The 21513-nt window shown below is 33.7% G+C and overlaps 1 protein-coding gene across 1 annotated transcript in view; it reads left to right on the forward strand.

Annotated features, from left to right (window-relative positions):
- Nucleotides 1-21513, forward strand: part of LOC145333029 (uncharacterized) — a 243153-nt gene that overhangs the window by 199316 nt on the left and 22324 nt on the right. The window contains exons 17-20 of the mRNA XM_080178178.1: nt 6675-6714; nt 15746-16067; nt 16299-16430; nt 17129-17283. Of these exons, the coding sequence (XP_080034304.1) occupies nt 6675-6714; nt 15746-16067; nt 16299-16430; nt 17129-17283 (649 nt within the window). The remainder of the gene's footprint in view (nt 1-6674; nt 6715-15745; nt 16068-16298; nt 16431-17128; nt 17284-21513) is intronic.

Below are 21513 nucleotides of genomic sequence, written 5' to 3' on the forward strand. Positions count from 1 at the left end.
TAATATTACAATGTAGCGAAGCACATATGTATAAATAAAAAATTTAAGCCAACTATTTTTACTAACAGCTAAGACAATCACATACTCCCCCCCCCCCCCCCAAAAAAAATAGACATATGTCTTTGATAGCATCCGAGAAAAATCGAATTTTCCGAAAACATTACAAACGAACAGACACATAATTTAAAATATAGAGTAGCTTCGCTACTAAACCGGAGAAGAAAAAGATATTTTCAATCTCGTAATCCAGTTTTTGTTGTAATGAATTTCAAGAGTTTCACAGGGAGGGAGGGAGGGGACATTGGACTGTTTTTTTTACACTAGTCCCCAAATATTTACGATAACGTTTTTTTAATAGTTGGCTTTATGCAGGGATAAGGGATGGGAAACGTAAGAGAATATTATTCCAGGCCTATTTTCCAACTAGGCCTAAAAAACTAGTTTCGGGATGACGCAGTAGTTAGATTTGAAAACTATGAACAATGATGAAATAGCTATTATATGAATGCAAAGAAAAAAAGTATAGTATAGAATTCAGGTAGTTGATTTCACCAATCATAAAATATAATAAAAACTTTCCAAAGAACCAATATGTTAGTGGCTTTAAGTAGAATCCCGTTATTATTCGCCAACCCCCCCCCCCCCATTTAAAAAAAAAGTTTTTTTTGAGATGGTTAAATCTGATTTATTTTCAAACATTTTAAGGTGGGATCTACTTCACCCCAAAATTTGTATTTAGAAATAAACACCGCTTTAGCCCCCCAGCTTTAATAAATAAATTAAGTAGATTTGAATAAGTACATGGGTAACATTCTATCAACTAATTTTTCCATAGCATACATATAAATTAAGAATTTTTAAAAAAATTTATTTTACGTTAAATATTAACAGAAAAGTTTAATTAAGTGTGCAATAATTTTTACCAAAATTAATGAAAATTTTTTTTAACAAAACACAGTACACTTTTATTTACATATTGAACTAGTTTTGTATTTGTAATCATTTAGGTGGGTTATCAATTCCACATGAAATGTAACTTTTAAATTGTCTAAAGACAATGAGTTTTTCACATTGTTCTAAAGTATAAAATGTTGAATCCTACTCAGTCTTCAAAAAACGATCTCTCAATTTATGTTTTGCTTTATGGACATTTATTAATGTGTAGATTTAATAATAAGTTGATGTGATTGAACGTCATATATATTGTTGTCCTTCTGATAGCAGAAACTTTCCATTGTTGTCTTTCTAATAGCAGAAATTTATGTTTGCTTGAATTAATTTAGCCAATAATGAACTGGGGGACGCGTTTGTTATTAATAATTGGTTAATGCTAAAAGCAAGTTTCAGGCTATTGGATATTAGCCTACAGCCAATAATGAACTGGCGAAAATGAGTTGATTTTATAGGCAAAAAAGAAAAGTTGCCCCATCACTTTAAAAAGGAGACTGAGACCTAATTTTCGGTCAGGTTTCCCATCCCTCATCCCTGGCTTTATGACATTGAATTTTGATTGGTTAGTTTATTAAGTTGAGTGTCCAAACGTTACTAAAGGGATAATTTTTCTGTGTCATCATTGGGGATGTACCTAAATGTTTCGGCTATTGTCTTATCCCTTATAGTTGGAAGTTTATAAGAATTAGCATGTTGCTCTAACTGGCACCCCCCCCCCCCCCCCGGCACCCCCCTGGCACCCCCCAGCACCCCCCCGGTACCCGACGGTACCTCCCGGCACCCTTAGGGACCTTGTGGGGCGGGGACCATCATTCTAGAATTATTTAATTAACCTATTTTTTACTTGTGGCGCAGCTACTGTATTATATAGAGAAAGCCGCTCAATGTGACGTCATAAAAATGAGGGAAATGGTATCCACGTTCTTTCACTCGTTTTGGAACTTGATATTAATTAGTTAGTTTAAACTGAAGTATCAAAACATATTAATATTTTATTTCATTTTATGTAAGAGTTAATTTTATTTATCATAATCGGGGATGTACATCAATTTATCGTCCATTGTCTTATCCCTTAAAATATCTGATTATTTTTGCTGCGCTACTTATGAACTTTTAAGAATCAAGTCCCCAAATTTTGCTCCCATCATCTTTTTTTTTGACTTGACCATATGAAATTGTGAAAATTCATAGTTTGTGTGTGTGTGTGTGAGCCCATTTCCTAAACTTTTTTTTGCTTCTGGCACTAGTTGTTAACCCCTCCCCCCCCCCCTCATCAACTCCCCGTGCCCACAAATAAAATTTTCCCCACCCTCAAAAGTTCATAATCCCCCCCCCCCTCATATTTATAGCTATTTTCTAACTATATGTCCAAGTCCATACGTTTATCTTATATAAAAAATGTCATTTTTCGTGATTTATTGACTATAAATATCTGTAACATTGGACTGTAAATTATACTGGTACCAAAAGTTTTATAAGCACAATCTCTCATTCGTCAGTCCAAAAAATGTTATTAAATCTAGATTGGGTTGTACAAACTTATATCAGTGTCCAAACTTTTCCACTTATCTGTGCAGAATTGAAGTGTTTTTTTTTCTTCAGATAGAATATCCCCGTCCCTCTCATTAACATTTTGAAACACTTTTCTTGTGTTAATTCCCATCAATTTTTAGTCACCAGTTTTTAGCTTGGGATAGGGTGTACATAATTCATCTAAGAAATATAGGTATAAGAATTAAAGCTCCTTTTCGAGCACATAAACAACCCCCCCCCCCCCCCACCTCTTTTGTGCGTTTGTGTTTTAGTTTAGTTCATATTAGGTACTGGTTAGAATCCCACAGGGTTAAGAACACCGCGTTTATACTCTAGAGGCCCTGTAGGGGTTGGGCATAGGAGAAAAAACTACCCTTTCAAAAAGAGGGAGGTGTTCAGTGCTTAATATACACTTCGAGGGAAAGCAATAAGTTGATATATCCATCTATCTATATACCATATAACTTTAGTCTTATGTTAATATATTAACAGCACAAACGTTTAGAAAGCATATGCCTTTTCCCCTGAAAATCTACAAGGAAAATTATTTTTGCTCCCTCTTTTTGCACCAGGTAAAAATTCTTAAGATAGAAAGTATTACTATTTAAATTTTCTTGTGACTTTTCCCCTAGCATCAAGTGGCTCAATATTCTAAAGGTGCTTCGGAGGGTTAGTGATAGAAAAATAGCCTAAAACATGCATTTCAAAGATTTTCAATTCAGAAACTTTACTATTTTCTCGGCTACTATTTAAGATACATTATGAAGATAATTTTCAAAAAGTATCTAGCATACTTTGTCTGTCGGTCCGTCGGGCATGATACAAAATACCTAAAAATATTTTTAGAAAGGTTTCGTGATTTTCCATTATTCTTCTTTTCATGAACAGTAGTTCTATAGTTTACTTTGTCCGTTTGTCATTCATAGTGTTTTTTTTGCTTCGCTGCTTTCATGTGTTTTATGCAGCAAATCATTCTTATTACATGTCCAGTCAGGAAGGGAGGGGACATTGGACTGTAAACTACACTGGTTCCCAAAGTTTTAAAACCACGTTATTGCATTCGTTAGATTAAAAACTTTGGTTACTTTTATTTGAATTTTCTTTAGTTGGTTCTAAACTACTAGTTTACTTTTTGCTAAAAAAGTGATAATTTTGTTTGTCATCATTAAAATTCATTGTCTTATCCCTTTAAATCCCTGAAGTGCAGTGCAATTATTATATCAAACAATGATATTAAATATGAAAAAATCTCGACTTTTGACTGACGAAAATTTCTCTTTTTACAAACAAATTTTGATATCTTTACTTATGGTTGATACACGAAATATTTACTGAAATGAAAAATGTAATGATTTTATCCATAAGTAGCGCAGCAATAACAAGATAACAATATTTTTAATTGAAAAAAAAACAGTATACTGTATACAGTATGCTTCAAAACAGGTAGACTTACAAAGAGTGCAAATGTATGTCGACTAAATGGCATTAAAAGTGGTAATAGCTGTCATATTATAAACAAAAATAAAATTTAATGTTTTCTTAATGAAATCATTTCCTATTTATTTTCGACAATACTTAATTTATAAAATAAAAACCGAGTCTAAAATTTGAAATTCTATAAATCAAAATATCCAAAAATTCGCCCCTTAGACATTAGAATAAATAATCCATCAAAAAAAAAGTACTGGTACTAAAAGTAAAATAATGAAAAATATTGCATCATTAAGCCACTAGAATATCAATACATATATAACATAGAGTGTTTAATGAAGTTGTAAAGAAGTTAAATATCAATATACTTTTCTACTAATAATTTTTGGTGGGAAAATAGGGCTGTAAATCATTTTAATGCATGGTCTTTTCCCTCCCTTGATAGGTTATTAATGAAATATGGAAGCTGGTATAAAAATCCTAGGTTCTAGGCCCTCTACGAAATTCTAATAAAATAACATTAAAGTTTTTGTAATATCTTCGTATGCAGTTATAAGATATTATTTTATTCTATTGTTTAACGTCATCCAGGGATTAAGGGGTATTACAACGAACGATAAATTAATCTTTCAATAGGCTATAATTTACACTAGTACCCAAAGTTTTTATAATCACACTATCGTATTCGTTATAACAAAAACTTTGGGTACCTTTATTGAATTCTGGTTGTTAGTTTCAAACTTTTCAACCAATGCAATGCTTGTTTGTCTACAGAACGGTTAGTTGTGTTTATCAGCATGGGGGATGTATATCAATTTATCATTCATTGTCTTATCCCTTAAGATCCATTGTCTTATCACTATAACCCTGAGGTTAAAAACATTCATTACAAGTGAAATATTATCATATAGGTTTACTGGTGACGAGGGCTTCTTTACAATTAGGATTTGTCCGTCCGTCTGACCTTAAGGGATAAGACAATGGACGATAAATAATATATCTACATTACCATCTGTTAACCCCTCTGTTAATCAAAATTAGTGGTTGAAAAATATTGACACTTCTTGTTTAAACTAACCAATCAGCAAAGTTTTTTGATCCAACAAATGCACCCTCAACCTCTCTATCTTGTGAAAATATCATATTTAGTGATTTATTAACATGACAATGCATACCAAAAAAGTTCTTAGATTGTTATTGCTGCACTAAGTAATAAGTATAATCTTTATTGTACTTGTTTTTGTTTCACTCTTTAAAAAAATAATGCAAATTTGTAGATTTAGAGGGTCATTAAATCTGGCCTAACTTAAATATTAGGGAAATTGATGAAAAAGTATCAATTAAGATTATTAGAAAATGTATGATTACGGCTAATATAACCAACCATGTTAGACTTAGGTGCTAATGTTATATCAAAATATTGTCGAAATAAAAAAAATCTGGTAAATTAAATTTTACAACAGAATATCAATAATAATCATATTTTTACTAAAATAATATTAAATGTGAACATTATGACTCCTAGTTTAACAGGGTAAGGGTGGTACACACAAAAATGATTATTTGACAGTAAAGAAACAGGGATGTAGGGGATATTGCATTGAAAATTATAAAGTTATTATATCCGTTGTCTTAAACTTTGAGTACTTTTATTGAATTTTGATTGGTTGATTCAAAATTAACAGTGTCTAAACTTGGTGTGGTGATTTTTATAACCTCTTTGGGAATTTATATACATTTATTGTCCATTGTATTGTCCCTTAAGATCCGTGGTAAAGAAATCATTAATACTTTGAAAAAATGGAAGAAAACCATACGAAATTGTTTATTCTAAAGTGTGTATTCACTTCCGCATATTATCACATTCGCTTAGCGCTATATATTCGCATAATAAGACACGATCCTAAATTATATAAAGTAGTAAGGTTTTTTGTCTGAAGTTTAAGATTTATCATCATCATCATCAAAGGCTTTCAGCTCCGTCATAGCTCCGCCTCTAAGTTTAAGATTTTAATATTTAATGAACTGATTGAGTTCTTCTTTCAAAGAAAGCTTCATATGGGACCTGGAATGGTTTTAAGCTATATTTACAGACATGTCTTACTCCTTTGAATACAGAGCCCCTAGATGCTATGGGAGTTGCCGCTCGTCGCAAAATAGATTTAGATTTAAATGAGAGTGTGGAAAAATGGGAAGGTTTGTGCTGTTGCAATAATGTGTTATTCTGATGATGATAATGTGGAAGTTAATACACACCTTTTTTCCCTAATGATCAATAATATTATAATCCTTTCTATGACAATAATTTAAGAAACGCAGTAACTCTATAACTAGGATGTAGTAGTAAGTACGGACGTCTGCCGTTCAATGTAAAAATAGCCTGTTTAATGTTTGATTTTTGGATTAAAGCATGAGTAAGCATTATAAAATACTATTTTTGCCTGTTATTGCTGCGCTACTTATGGTCTTAAATACCAGGGAGGGAGGGGACATTGGCCTGTTTATTTCATTAGTCCCCAAAGTTCTAAAATGACGTTTTCTTATTTGTTGGCTCAACAACGTTGGGGGCTTTTATTGAATTTTAATTGGTTAGTTTGTTAAGTCAAGTGTTCAAACGTTTCAACCACAAATTTTAATCTACAAAAGGGGTAATTTTGTGTATCATCATTGGGGATGTACTTCAATATATTGGCCACTGTCTTTAGATCCCTGCTTAAATATACATTTTATGATAATTAATTATTTTTCTATTTTTTCAGACTCCGGCAGAAGAATGCAATATTGTTCAAAATAAAGAAGGTAAGTTTTTTTGAAATTAGGGAGGGAGGGGACTTTGGAGCGAAGTTACACAGATACCCAAAGTTTTATTACTACGCCATCTTCATTCGTAGGATCACAACTTAATGTAGTTTTAATTCATTTTGATTCGTTGGTCCCAATAATCTTAATCTACATAAGGAATAATTTGAATTAATTAATTAGCGAGTTCTTTACTGGCATATTTATATATTTCTGTTCATCAATAAAATGTATATGTATATGTATGAAATGTAAGCCACACGAAAAAAAAAATGATTTAAAAATATTGAAAATCATTCCTAAAACATTTTGACTGTTTTATCCAGGGATCGGCATCCGCAAATTTTGATAATTTGGATGAAATTGATAAAATGACGGCTGCATAGAGCGGCTGTTATGGCTTTGCTGTCGACCGTTTTTAGGGCCAATACATAATATTAAAAAAATAGCAGACTAGTTATTTTTTGGCAACAAGCCGCAACCACTATGGCTGCGGTTTTCTTTTTTAAATGTTTTGCGGACAAATAAATGCGGCAAACCATTGTTGCTGTGGCTGTGGAACCCTCAACTTTTATCTGTAAATCTATTTAGCACCAAACCCATTTTTGATGGGTAGACAACGCGTAACATATAGAAATATTTATTGGACAAGAAAAATGAGAATATGTATTTTCATTTTTTATATCGTTTTTTTTTGTTGCGTCACGGTTCGAATCCCACAGGTTTCTAATCACTAGAACCCAGGGAGAAATGGAGCCAAATAAAAGTGTCCACTAGAAAGCTCTTTTAAGTGCTTATAAAAATTACTTCATACAATACTAATGACCAATGATAGGCCGATACACAGAATAAATTTCCAATGGTAGGCCAGTATACATTTTATTTGACCTATGGTAGGCTAGTATAATGTCATTTTGTATATAGGCACTTTGTAAAGCTTCGGCCACTAGATTACTTGTTTCGCCTCTAGCTTATTGGGATCATGTATTTGCCCGTGGTATCTCGAAACATCGAAAGATGGCAGAAAAATAGCCTAAAACCATTCTGGAAGCTATAAAAATGAAAATTTATCCCAAGAAAAAACTATATTACCTCTAACTTTTCCACTCGACAAAAACAAAAATTACTTGATATATTATTTCATAAAAATGTATTTTTTTGACTGACGGAAAATTTTTAGGAAAAAAACATTAAACTCTTTTTATCCCTTTAACTATACATTGAAAGCTGGCTATGTTTCAATTATGATGTCGTATTAATAATTTATCTATATCAATGTATAGATGGCAAGATAAATTGTTTAAACACTGAGGTTTTCCAAATTTGTAACAATCATTAATTTTTGATTGGAGCTTATTGCTTAAATTAACATTTTCATTTATTATGATCCATTCAAAAAATGTAAAATCATTTAGCTTCCTTAGTTTTTTTCCCCTCTCCTTTTTTAGGGTTTATGTAATTTTATCATGATAGAATTGTCCTTTATTTTTAAACTTTGTTTAATGGCATAGTTGAAAATCTATTATACTTTTCAATAAAAGGTTTATATATTTTGTTGGAACAAAGTTACTATATATAATCAAAACTATATGTGATTGGAACTTTTTTTTTAAACTCTTAGTGCGGCTTTTATTTTTTCAATTTTCTCTATGCTTATTAACAAGGATGACAACGTCCATCTACAGCAAAGTTTATCAAAATAAAATCCCTAAAATACAAACACAATCAAATAAACTTACAGAGTGAGTTAAAGTGTATAAGACGGTAGAATACTCACAAAAATACAGCAAGGTAAATCACATAACTCCCTTACGGTCAGACGGACGTACTGAAAAAGTAATTTAAAGAATAGATCCGTTCTTTAAAAATCCATTTTAACCTTGCTAATTAAGGTTAATATTTTTTATGGGGTTTAATCGTTGTCTTGTAATTTGAAACTAGACAAATTTTTTCCAGGGGTGAGGATCCATAGACGTCAAAATAATTAGATTTAAATGTAAAATACATCAGATAACCTCCCTCAAACCCTTGAAACCCCTCATTTATTCTCCTCAAAAGAAAAAGCTTGGATGTCCCTTTGGATCATCATATTTAAATTTCCATTTGGGGGGGGGGAGTATTTAACCCCATGAAACTCTATTTTGCACTATTTTTAGGGGGTTGTAAATCCCAGCAATGGGATTTTAGTAAGCTGGAACCCAGGGGGGTGTATTCACCAACACTTATTTTGCCAAAGGAATTGTTCACTTAAAGTACAATATTTACAAAGAAATAAAGAAAATTTGGCGAAAAGGGGGGTGTAGGGTAAGAGATATAAGTTTTCCCGAATTTTAATGTAGGGAGTAGATTTGAAATCTGCATCAAATTTTAAGGATTTTTTATAAAATTCGTTTTTTGTATAATTCTTTATCTAAAAGCGGAAATACAAATTAAGTTAATTAATTTTGGCATCTGTGATTGGTGGATTTAAAAAATCTGCGCTCTGATTGGATGTCGTACATCATTCAACCAATTAGAGCGCAGGTAGTTTAAAATCCACCTATCCTATTGGTCAAAATTAATTAACTTAAAATGTATTTTCGCTTTTAGATAAAGAATTTTACAAAAAACGAATTTTATAAAAAATCCTTAAAATTTGATGCAGATTTCAAATCTACTCCCTACATTAAAATTCCGGAAAACTTATATCTCTTAGTGTAGGGAGGGGGGCTGGGCTCGACCATCTGATAAATATGAACAAGAGAAAAATATTTAATATATATTGTTATTGAATTATTAGGAATGCGTTAATTAAAAGAAATGATTTTTAGCTATACCAATTCTGTTATAAGAAGTTTTTAGGCACTACATCCCCGGGTAAAAAAATGTACATGGTATAGCATAATGCTTGCATCTTGGGTCATAAAAATACCACTAGCTTGCATACTTGCTTAGACAAGGATATGCTTCCCTGTAAAGTATTCTAATTAAAATGGGTATACCTATATTCTTCATAGGTTTATCTAAAAGAAATGATATAGCCTAAAACCATCCTGGAAGCTTCAGGAGGCTTCCTAAAATGAAGAACTTGATCGGTTGATAACTTTAAAACCTTGTAAACATGGTTTTGTCAGAGGGTGTAAATTTGAGTAGGAGAAAAAAGGCGGGTGGGGGGGTTGACTCTCCCCTTTGAAACGCACATTATACATTATTTATAAAGAAAGGTTTTTTGATTATAAATCCATGTTGCTTGCATACCAAAAAAGGTTATACTACATTATAATGAAAAAGAAAGCTTATTATGATATGCAAAAACAAAAATAATTTCGGCCAAAAATAGCGCAGCAACATTTTAACGAAAAAAACACATTCCTCCATTTGATGACTTTTGTCCATTGTCTTATCCCTTCAGATCCCTAGACATAATGCTGACCCTATAAAAGGATGCAATGCCTGGGCGCCATAAAGGGCTGGTTGTCTGAAAATTATATGTTTCATAAAATCTAAATATTTTTTATGAAGGTTGATGATTTGCGAATTTTTTTGCATTGCGATATAGAAATAAAAATGTCAACTTGAAACAATTTCAAATTAAAATAAATACAACTGGCCTGTTGATCTCAAGTGCTGTTATTATATCGACAAATTAAGTATGTATTCCTTATGCTATTATTAAAATAGCGTTACTCAGTATATTATTGAGACTATTAACATAGAATCGATATGCATTTTAAGAGTTATTAATGGCCGACTTAATATCGACATTTTAACAGTTCAATGACACATTTTTTCACTGGTTGACTACTTTTACATCATGCAATATAGTCCACATAAAACTTATGTAAAAGAATAGAAGTGGCATGAGCTTTATGTAACTGTTCTCCGAGGGCGGGGACCCTGTCTTCATTTTTATATTGGGTCGTTGAAATCAGCAAATAGCGTCTGTAATATAAATACAGCCGAGTCCCTACAAAAGAACAGAAAGTAATTTGCTAGCAGGCGAAAAAGGTCTCCACCACTAGGGCCAAGTAATTGCCTGGGTTATTCATCTATACTTATACATGACAAACCTATATACTAGAATGTCAACACAAAACCTTCCTATTTAACAGGGAATAAGTACAACAAGTAGACATATAATAGTTCCTTTCTTTACTGCAAGTCATCGCGGTTTTAAATTTCTTATTGCTCTCTTTTATTAGTAGCGCAGCTACTCTATTAATTGGCAATATGTCTGTTCGTCGCTAATTGAGGAAATCGTGTTTTCTTCAATCTTTTGGAGCCAAACGTTTCCATTTCATTGAGATAAAATAGAGTTTTTGTTTGAAGTAGTACAATTCATGTTGAAACTTTTGGCATTCTGTAAATGTGCAATTTTTGTCGACCTTCCTTCCTTCAAAGTGGCCATTGCTGATGTAATATCGACACAGTGCATTGACACTGTTCCTATAAACATAATTTTCGACAATGAAGTATGCAGTTAAAGAGTTAATATTATGTCAGCAATGATCACTTTTTATCCAAGTTATTTAGTCGACATATAGATAAAATTCAAAAGTATTTACAGAGTAAATTTGTAAAATTAGGAAAATTGGATCCTTTTGTCTCAATAAAGATCATTTAACTGGGCGAAAAAGTTGGAGAAAATAGATTTTCTATATATAAAAAAAAGACCTGCTTGGATTAGCCTAGTGAGTGATTTTAGAAATGATTAATATCAGATAAGCTGCACTCCTGCGTACAGGGAATTAATATTCTAGTAAGGCTCTCAAACCGATTTATATCCGCTGGATTAGAACCGGTTCTCAGCAATACTGAAAAATCATGTATAGCATCGTATTTTATATGCATTAATATTAAATTAAAAAACCTAAAATTAATACCATTTTTTTAAAGGGGCCTTGGGTCTGTCCAAACTGGTTTTAATCTTATATTTTATTTTTTTTCATTTTTATATCCGCGGGAAGCTGTCTAAAATATGATAAGATACCTAACAACAATTACTAGAAATGTCGACATTCCGTGATAAACATAGTTTTTATTGTGTTGAAATAGCCTAAAACCATCCCTAGATCTATTATTATGTTCTCTAAAATCTTAACGGACAAACAAAAAGCATGAAGTACTAGAAACCTTTATCGACCATTAATCACATTTATTGGCACTAGAACATTGAATATAATTAAATTGAAAAGGCCATTTCAATATTTCTCAGAAAAAATAGGCTGATTTTAGGAAAAATTTACATACAAACAAATCTGTACTGTTCATAGATTTATTTTTGTTAAAAACTTTCCATAGCTGCTTCTTGCCGAAATTTTGAAAACTCATAACTGCACTTGTTCTCCAACCAACGGGGTTATTTCACCGGCTGCAGGGCATAGGGGGGGGGAGGGAAGGGGGGTTAGGTTCATAGAAGAATGGGGTCATTGATTAGGATTTTTTAAGGGGGTATAAGAAAGGGGGGAAATTGGAATTTGTTGCTTTCCCACAAAGTGACAATCGACCTTTAAAAATCCCCACCCTTAATCTTTTATAAATAAGGATTGGTATTTGGGGTCTAACCCTGCGGGGCTTATACCTGCGGTGCTTTGCGCCTGCGATGCTACCCAGTATATCCTAACCTAACCTGTCCTAAAGTAATAAACAACTAACGACCTCCCTCCCTCAGCCCTTTATTTTTAATTTAAATTTCAAATTAAGGGAGGGCGGGGGGGGGGTAACTGTGTACGCCAAAGCACTCAAGGGAAACTGCCTGGAATTCTTTACAGGGGCACCGGCGGAGGGTGAGGGGGGGGGGGATTAATAAATGAGGCAGAAATGTTGCAGGGTGAATTTTATTGATCTTGTCGCAAGATCCTGTCTAGTACACATCAGATATACAGGGATGGAACTTTGGAGGATGAATTAATCTCCCCTTAGTGGTTGAAACGTTTGGACACTCAGCTAAATGAACCATCCAATCAAGATTCAATAAAAGTTTTCAGGGTTGTTAAGCCAGCTAATACGAAAACGCCATTATAAGGGAACTTTTATTTAACATCCATTGTCCTATCCCTCACTCCCTGCACACTAGAAGCTGTACAGAAGCAAAACAAAGATTGCGAATTAAAGGTTGCGAATAGTAATGCAGTCATTCGTCCTACAAAACATGTTTTTTTTTAAATTTATATCTAAGTTTTTCAAATGCTAAAAGATCAAAAATTCTTTAGGATTCAATAATTGGCGTTAAATTATTTTTTCATTAAGGTGTTATGCGATTTTTTGAAAAAGATTGTTTTTCTCTCTAGGCATAAAGATTATTGATTTTTTTACAAATGGTTTTAAAACTTCTAATTGATTGACCTTACTTTTATACTCCTTGCGGGGGCTGATTGCAATTTTAACATACGTGACCCCCCACACACAACACCCCCCTGTGACCCCCCACATATAACACCCCCCTTAATAAATGTCACAGGACACCCCCCCCTTGATGTTTGTAGGACCCCCTAATATAATGCAAGACATATGTTAGGCTGGGGTGGGCATTGATTTCCGCACAAGTAATACATTCACTAATTATAATAACCGCATAATTATTACAACAGCACAAACTGCATTCTTTCCTTTTCTTTATTATCCAGGGATCTAAGGGGATAAGACAATGGCCGATAAATTGATGTACATCACCAATGATGATACTCAAAACTACTCCTTCAGTAGATTACAATTAGTGTTGAATGAACCAATCAAACATAATTCAATGAAAGTCTCCAAAGTTGATAAGACAACAAATAAGAAAACATTATTATAAAACATTGGGTACTAGTTTGGGGAAGTGAATGACCACCGTTATAATGTACCCACAAGCTTGCAATTTTTTTCATACCAGTTGCATAAAAAAATACAGCGATGCAGGGAATGGCAAATTTAAGAGTTGTTTTTGCTGTTACTATATCAACATAATAATTGACGTACATTCCCAATGATAATAGGCAAAATTACCCTTTCTGATGATTAGATTTATTGGTGGAACCAATCAAGAACTAATGAAAGTTCTCAAACTTTATAACTCAAGAAATGAAAGAACTTATTTTTAAAACTTTGAGTACCAGTATCATTTAAAACTTTCAATGTTCGAATATCCCTCCCTCCTTGCTTTATTTTTATAGCGTTTAAAAATGTAGATATAGCTTTTTAGTAGTGGTTAAAATAACTATTAAATCTTTGAAACCCTTTTTCTCTGCTAAAAGGTCTAAGAATGTCAAAATAGAAAGATTTTAAAAATTTAAAGTGATATTTGAATTGAAAACATTATCTAACATGAAAAAAATAAAGCTAGGTATCCTTATATAAACGTAAAAGGATTTCGCTAAACCGATATGGTTTTTCTTTACAGTGAAGCTTCTCATATGTTCTGGAATGGTTTTTACTCAAGAGAAATCGCCTCTAGAAAAAAAGTACTTTTCAAAAAAATGAACCCAGTAAAAGTGTCTGACTATGACGTCAGAAAAAATTAACAATTAACCAATGAGAGACCGCTGTAAATTTTACCATTGGTCAATTACAGTGAATACTGGCTTCTCATTGGTTAATTGTTATTTTTTCTGACGTCATAGTTCGACACTTTTACGAGGTTCAAAAAAATTTTAAATCAATACAATAAGGTCGGCGGCCCCTCCCTTTCCTTCAAGTGTCCCTAAAGGCCTCTAAGTGCGTAGCTGTTATCCTTATACTAAAGTAACAGGATGTTTGTCTGTGTGTCTGTACCGAAGGATCTCGCTAACCGCTGAACCGATCGGGTTTTCCTTAACAGGGTAGCTTCTTATGGGTCCCGGGAAGGTTTATAACTATTTTGGGGGAGAGTACCTCCACCCTCCCAAGATAAATCACAATAAAATCGAAAAAAATGGAAATATTCCCGCCGCATAGTGTCGCTAGCGTAGTGGCGCTGCGTAGAGACATGAATTTAACAGCTGATTGACCATAAACAAATTATTTCTCAAATTAGATATTTAAAATAAAAAAATAAATTTAAATGCCACTAGAGGCCTCTAGGGGTGTAGCCGCTAGTAAATAGTATAGTAGTAGTTTAAATTATGACAATGCAAGACATTTTAATAACTTTACAACACTATATTCTGGATGAATGAATGTATTAATGTATCCAGTAAGATATAAACGCCTTATAAACTATTTGCGGGGGGGGGGGGGGTTAGTCAACACCCCTACCTCCCCAAAAAAGAGTTAAATACCTCTGTAAACCCCACTGTAATAAATTTCAATGAGAGTGCTATGAAATTTTTATTATACATTAAGTCAGGGGGGAGGGAGAGAATACTGGCAGTTAAATTTAATTTTCACCCTTTCCTCCCCCATTATAAAAAATAAAGGCGTATCGTTAAGTATCGTAGGGATCTTAAGAGATAAGATAATGGACATTAAATTGATTTACTTCCCCAATGAGAATAAACAAATTCACCCCTTATGAAGATAAAACAAAAGATAAACAAACTAATAAGATGTAAAAAATAACTAAAGTATCGAAACCAACAATTGGGAGAACGTGTTAAAAAATAGTTTGCTGTCGAGTGTTTCCTCCCTCCCTCCCTTCCTGGGTATTTGGTGCTTGTGCAATTTAAATTTGCTAAGCATTATATGCACTCATCCAAAATTTGCGAGAAATTTGCGAATTATTCTCTGTTGAACTTGGTTGGTATAGAGTTAACAACGATTTTTCGATAACTATCTTACTATTTTAAGAGATAATATACCTCATATCTTATGTCGACATTATGACAATTATGACCATTATCTTATGTTGATATAACAACAGCAATACAGTTTATCAGGGGGATAAATGATAAAATGTGTGCAGTTTATAGATCATTTAGTAAATGACGATAATAAATAATAAATTAATCAACGGTGTACAAAAATTTTCACTGCAGTTTTTAAACAGTCACAGCCACTCTTTAAAACAATACTTAGTTTAAAAGTTTAGTTAAAATCAAGTATTTTTTTAATTTAGTACATTTCGCGCCAAAAATAATTTTATTTATTGTTTCAGAATCAGGTGTTGACAACCCTGAGAGTCAACACACTGAAGAGCTTCACCACCCAACCATAATCAACACAGCTGCCACAGCTGCTGAGCAGCTGGCCAAGGACTCGCAAGCTGCTACTCAAGACCTTCCAATTGATGATAGTGAAACCAGCCATGATCATCTTGCTAAAGCCAGTCAAACTGACCCTTTAGTTGAGCCAACTGGCAGCAGCCGGGCAGCTGGTGCTTCTCCTGCTGCCTCCAATAATGTTGTCAAGGCTGCTGCCGCCGCCGAGTCAAAACAGCATTCCAGCTGCCATCAGTCTAGCCCTGTGCACCAATACAGGTATACACTTTTGTTTCTTAAATGACTATTTAATTGCCAAACAGTTATGGAAACTTCTATTGGATTTTGATTAGTTAGTTTATTAAGTTGAGTGTCCAAACGTTTCAACACTAAGTGTAATCTGTATAAGGGGTAATTTTGTGCATGATCATTGGGTATGTACATCAATTTATCGGCCATTGTATTATCCCTTCAGATCTTTGAATGTAATCGACTTTTATTAAATTTCAGGTACAGTCAGCAACGCCGCGGGTCTGGCAGTAGCAAGTCCGAGTCACGTGCTAGCAAGTCAGAGCCACGTGGTAATCACGTGACCCAAGTGACGTCACCCTCCTCAACACAGAGCAGCGGCAGCTCGTCTAGGTAACAGATCTACAGTAACTCTCCCCACTTTTTTCAATGACCTTTTTTTGTCTGCTACAAAATTGTTTTCTGCTACTTGGCTGTGTTAATATTCCCGTTACCATTGGTTGATTTTTAAAGACCCAATTAAGATTAGGCACAATGCATGTCATTACGATATGGAATTTGTAGTTATTTAACCATTTCTCCCTCTAGTGTTTTATTCTCTTAATATCTAGGTACCCCTTTTTACATGTTTTGGTAGTGCAGCTATTCTAAAATTAAAATGTGTCCTTTCGTTTTCAGTATGTCCTTCAGAAACTAAAATATCAATCTGAATGCAGTTTTTATTTTGGCGTTATCCTCTTAGAAATTTTTTTTTAATTTTTTTCAATTTTGTACCCCCCCCCCCCCACCCCCCCCACCCCCCGACTACCGACGAACAACTATTTTAGGTTAGGTTAGGTTTTAGGCTAGGGAGCCGAGCGCTGCGGCTAGGCAGGCAAGGGGGCCGAGCGCTGCGGCTAGGCAGGCAAGGGGGCCGAGCGCTGCGGCTAGGCAGGCTAGGGAGCCGAGCGCTTCGGCCACGGTTCATAGTTCGTTGTCGGGGGGGGGGGGGGGGGGGGTACTCAAATTTTCAATATTGAAAAAAAAATTTCTAAGAGGATAATACCCAGATATGTTTTTTAAGCTTTACTAATTTGAATTAAAATTTTTAGGAGTAGCCAGCAGCATTCTGAAGGAGCCGTAGCCAGGCGGCTGATGCCCGGCACCAGCAGCGGACATTCCCAGGGTATGCTGCGCAGGTTCGAGTCCTGTTACACCCTCAGCAGGAGAGACGAGATGGATAGCTACACCAGAGCTAACTCATCAGGTAAAAATGCGCGCCATTTTAGGATTTGCTTTCATTGAGATTTCGCGCTGGAGTCGCATTTTTTAGAGGAAGCAATTTTTAAGATTTGTCATTTTAACTTTTTTTAATCTATTAAGAAAATAATAGCATGTTATATTTTAGTAGATTTTATCAATCTAATTTTAAAACTGCATTTTTTAATACAATATTTCAATTTATTCTATTACAATCTTATCTTTAATTACTGCAATATCATCATATTTTAAGTTTTGTAATCTATTCTAAACAAGGATGATAATATCCATGTAAGCAAAGATTAACTATTTTCAAGAAAACTACACTGAGGTCCTAGCCTATCCCTGGACGTACTTACCATTGCAGGTGTAGCTGTAGAGTTGCTGCGCTTATAACATTATGCCAAATCGGCCTTAGTATTGCCATTTCGATTGTTAGATCAAGTTATTTGTGTTGGTGAAAAATCTTTAAATAAAAATGTTAGAAATGGACGTACAGACCTTGTGATAATGACTAAAAAGTTGCTACGCTTGAAAAATGAGGAAAAAACATATTTATGACTGTACTAAGTTATGATCTTAAGGAAAAATAGTTTTAATTTGGATTAAATGGCAGGGCTACAGTAATAGTACAATAGACGATAAATTTAAGTTCCTAATAACATTTTTATTATTGTGTATAATAGAATAGAAAGATAATTATTCATTTGATTTGCATTAACCCTTCCCTCCTTGATTAAAAGAGTAAAGTAGCTTTTTACTTATACAGAGAACATGATATTAAGCTGAAGCTATTCTAATAATGTCTAAAGCTTAATTTTAATAACTGCCCTTTCTTTATCCATTTTGCGCATGTTTTCTCAGGGGGAGAGAGGGGACATAACGTTTTCTCATTCGATAGCTTAAAAACTTTGGAGACTTTAATCAGAAAAGAGTTTTTATCCTATTATATAAAGTAGTAAGCTTTTTTTTGTCTGTCCCAAAAGATCTTGCTAACCGCTAAACCGATATTGTTCTCCTTTACAGTGAAGCTTCTTATAGGTCCTGGGAAGGTTTTAAACTATTTTTGGGGAGGGTGTCTTCCCCTCCCTCCCCCCAAAAAATGTTTTTTTTTCTCTTTTAAAACTCAAATTTAAAATGGGATGAGGTCGACTTTTCCCCCTCCTACCTTAAGGGCCCCTAGAGGCTTCTAGGGGGCGAAGCCGCTAGTATTATAATATAGGGGTTACATTAATTTTTTGTAAAGGTCCTATCCCCTACGATCCCTGGCGTTACTTAATGAAATGACCGGGCAAAAATAAGCTTACGCCCACACGTTTCATTAAGGCAGTAAAAGGAGGGTTAAGCAATTTTAGAAATTCAACATTTCATATTAATCAGGGATCTTAGGGGTTAGGCAATGGATGATAAGTAATCTCCATTAATCTAAATCTAATTTATTTGTTTTACATCATTGGAGTTGTATCTTGATTATCGTTTAATGTCTTAAGATTTTTTTCAGAATAATGCGACCCTCCTTTTATTTAATTATCATAAATTTATTTGAAAAAAGTTATGAGGAAAGGGAAAAACTATTTCTAATAATTGTGTAATTAAGTAGCTGCAAAATTTAATTTTTTTTGTTGGTAGCGCAGCTACTCTTAACCTAAGACTGTATGTCCGTCTTAACGTATGTCCATCCAGTATAGACTATTACGATGTTTCTCTATGTGCAGTTTGTCTCTCTTTTTTTGTAAAACATTTTTATACGTAATTGTCCCTGTTAAGTTCTAAGACTTAAGAATATAATTAATAAATTAAGTTCAGGAATAGTTATTTCTCGCATCGTAGGCACGGGCTAAAAAAACTGGTTTTAATCTTATGATTGTACATTTTTATATTAGTAGAAAGCTGGATATAATACGATGCTAAACATAGTTTTTTCGTATGGATGAGAACCGGTTCCTATCCACCGGATTCGAATGAATACGAGAAAAATATTTAAAAATTACTAAAAGCTTTAACAATTGACCTTAAGGGATAAGAAATTGGACGATAAATTGATAAACATCTCATAATCTGTAGATTTGAATTATTTGTGGAAAAGTTTGAACACTATTCGTTTAGACCAACCAACTAAAATTTTATAAAAGAACCCAAAATTTGGGAGAAACTAATAAAATTACTTAATTTTGGTAGTTTTAGCGATTTTAAAAACTTTTTTTTTTACAAATTTGTAGCAACGCCAAACCGGCTTGACATTTTGAAATTACTCCGGGGGAGATAGATTTATCTTTTCACTTTTATCTCTCTCTCTCTCTCTCTCTCTCTCTCTCTCTCTCTCTCTCTCTCTCTCTCTCTCTCTCTCTCTCTCTCTCTCTCTCTCTCTCCATTTCTCTTTTTCTCTCTTTCTTTCTCTCTCTCACAATCTCTAAAACGCTCTCCTTTTTAAGTTGAGCAGCTACTCCAAAATTAGGGTATAACTATGGCGAATATAATTTTGATTGATTGATTCAAACTAGCAGTGTAATATTGAAAATAGCCTAAAACCACTCTGGGACCTATGTGAAGCTTTCCTAAATCGGAGAACTCAATCGGTTCAGTAGTGATCAAAATCTTAAGCTTCAGACACCAAAAAATTTAGGTTTGTTTATTATTTAATCTTCCCATTATTTTTCATTCTTTATCTAATATCCGGTTTCTAACCCACAGTTCATACAGGGAGGGAGGGGACATTGAGCTGAAAATTTAATGGTACCTAAAGTTTTACAAACAAAATCTCACATAATTTGGCTTAAATACTTTGGGTACTTTTCTTTAAATTTTAATTGGTTGGTTCAAAATATCTTTGTCTAAACTTTTGCACTAATTAAAAACTACAGAAGGGGTAGTTTTGTTAATCACATTGGAGATTATATAAATTTATTGTTCATTGTCATATCCCTTAAGATCACTGATTGCAGTTGATGCCAAATTTTGCAAGTTAGTTTAATGTGTTCGATCATTGCCACAAAAAAGTTCTATATGCAATTTTAATATGTTTAGTGGCTTTATGGCATTAAATAAAAGGGGGGGGGGGGGGTTCTAGGGGCGATTAATCTTTGAAGTGTGGTGGTGGTTTGCTCCCTGAAAGTAGTAAAAGGCCTACCCTGACCTACGAGAAGTTACATTGTTAAGGAGAACCATTTCGGTTCAATGGTTATGGAGATCCTTATGCACAGACAGAAATTTCGGGTATACTATACATAGTCCCTTTTGTAACATCGCACCTTACGGGGCGATTCTTCGTGCTTTTCACAGTAGCTTTTCTCCTATTTCTAGCCCCTGCGGGGGGCTCTAACCCTGTGGGGCAATCACCTAACCCAATATAACCTAACCTAACCTAAAATAACCTATAAAAAGCCATTTTAAAAATACGACGAATCGCCCCTTATTGGGTGATGTTACGAAAGGGACTATTCCCGAAATTGCTATATTTTTCTTGGACACGATACCACACCAAGTTTAATAAACAAAATTTAAAGACAATAAATTACTTTAGAAGACCAAAAAGACTTTATTTATGCTGTTATTATGTGTTCTTAAATATCTCAAGAACAGCCTGCAACCTCTTTTTGCGCACTATTTTTCCATCAGGTTTCTTAAAGACACTCTCACCGTTTTAGAGATTTTAAGCAGCATAGATACATCCTCCACCAACACAAAGGAAAGTGGGAGGGAGGGGACACTGGACTGTAAATTTTTAATTAGTTCACTTTCCTACTAATAATGATTTTAATGTGCAGACAGGGGTAGTTTTGTATTTTATAATCGGGGTTGTAAACCTATTTATCGTCCAATTGTCTTTTCCCTTGAAATTGCCTAATATATACTTGTGTCATGCTAGTATGCTATAAATTGATAAATTCTATTTATAAACTTCATAAAACTTTTTATATTAGCGGTGTGTTATTTCTTCCGCTTAATATCAAATCAGCAAAAAAATATATTGCTTCACATTCACAAATCAACATAGGGATCTAAAAGGATAAGACAATACTCGATGAAGTGATGTACATCTACAATGATAATACATAAAATTACCCCTTCTTAGATTACATATAGTGTTTGAAACGTTAAAACACTTAATGAACCAACACACCAAAATTCAGTAAAAGTCCCCAAAGTTGATAAGCCAACGAATAAGAAAACTTATTATAAAGCTGTAGGGACTAGTGAAACAAACAACCCAATGTCCCCTCCCTCCCTGGCTGTATGT

This window comes from Acartia tonsa, chromosome 12 (genome assembly GCF_053477335.1).
Source record: "Acartia tonsa isolate MP-2025a chromosome 12, ASM5347733v1, whole genome shotgun sequence".
In the NCBI taxonomy this organism is placed as follows: domain Eukaryota; kingdom Metazoa; phylum Arthropoda; class Copepoda; order Calanoida; family Acartiidae; genus Acartia; species Acartia tonsa.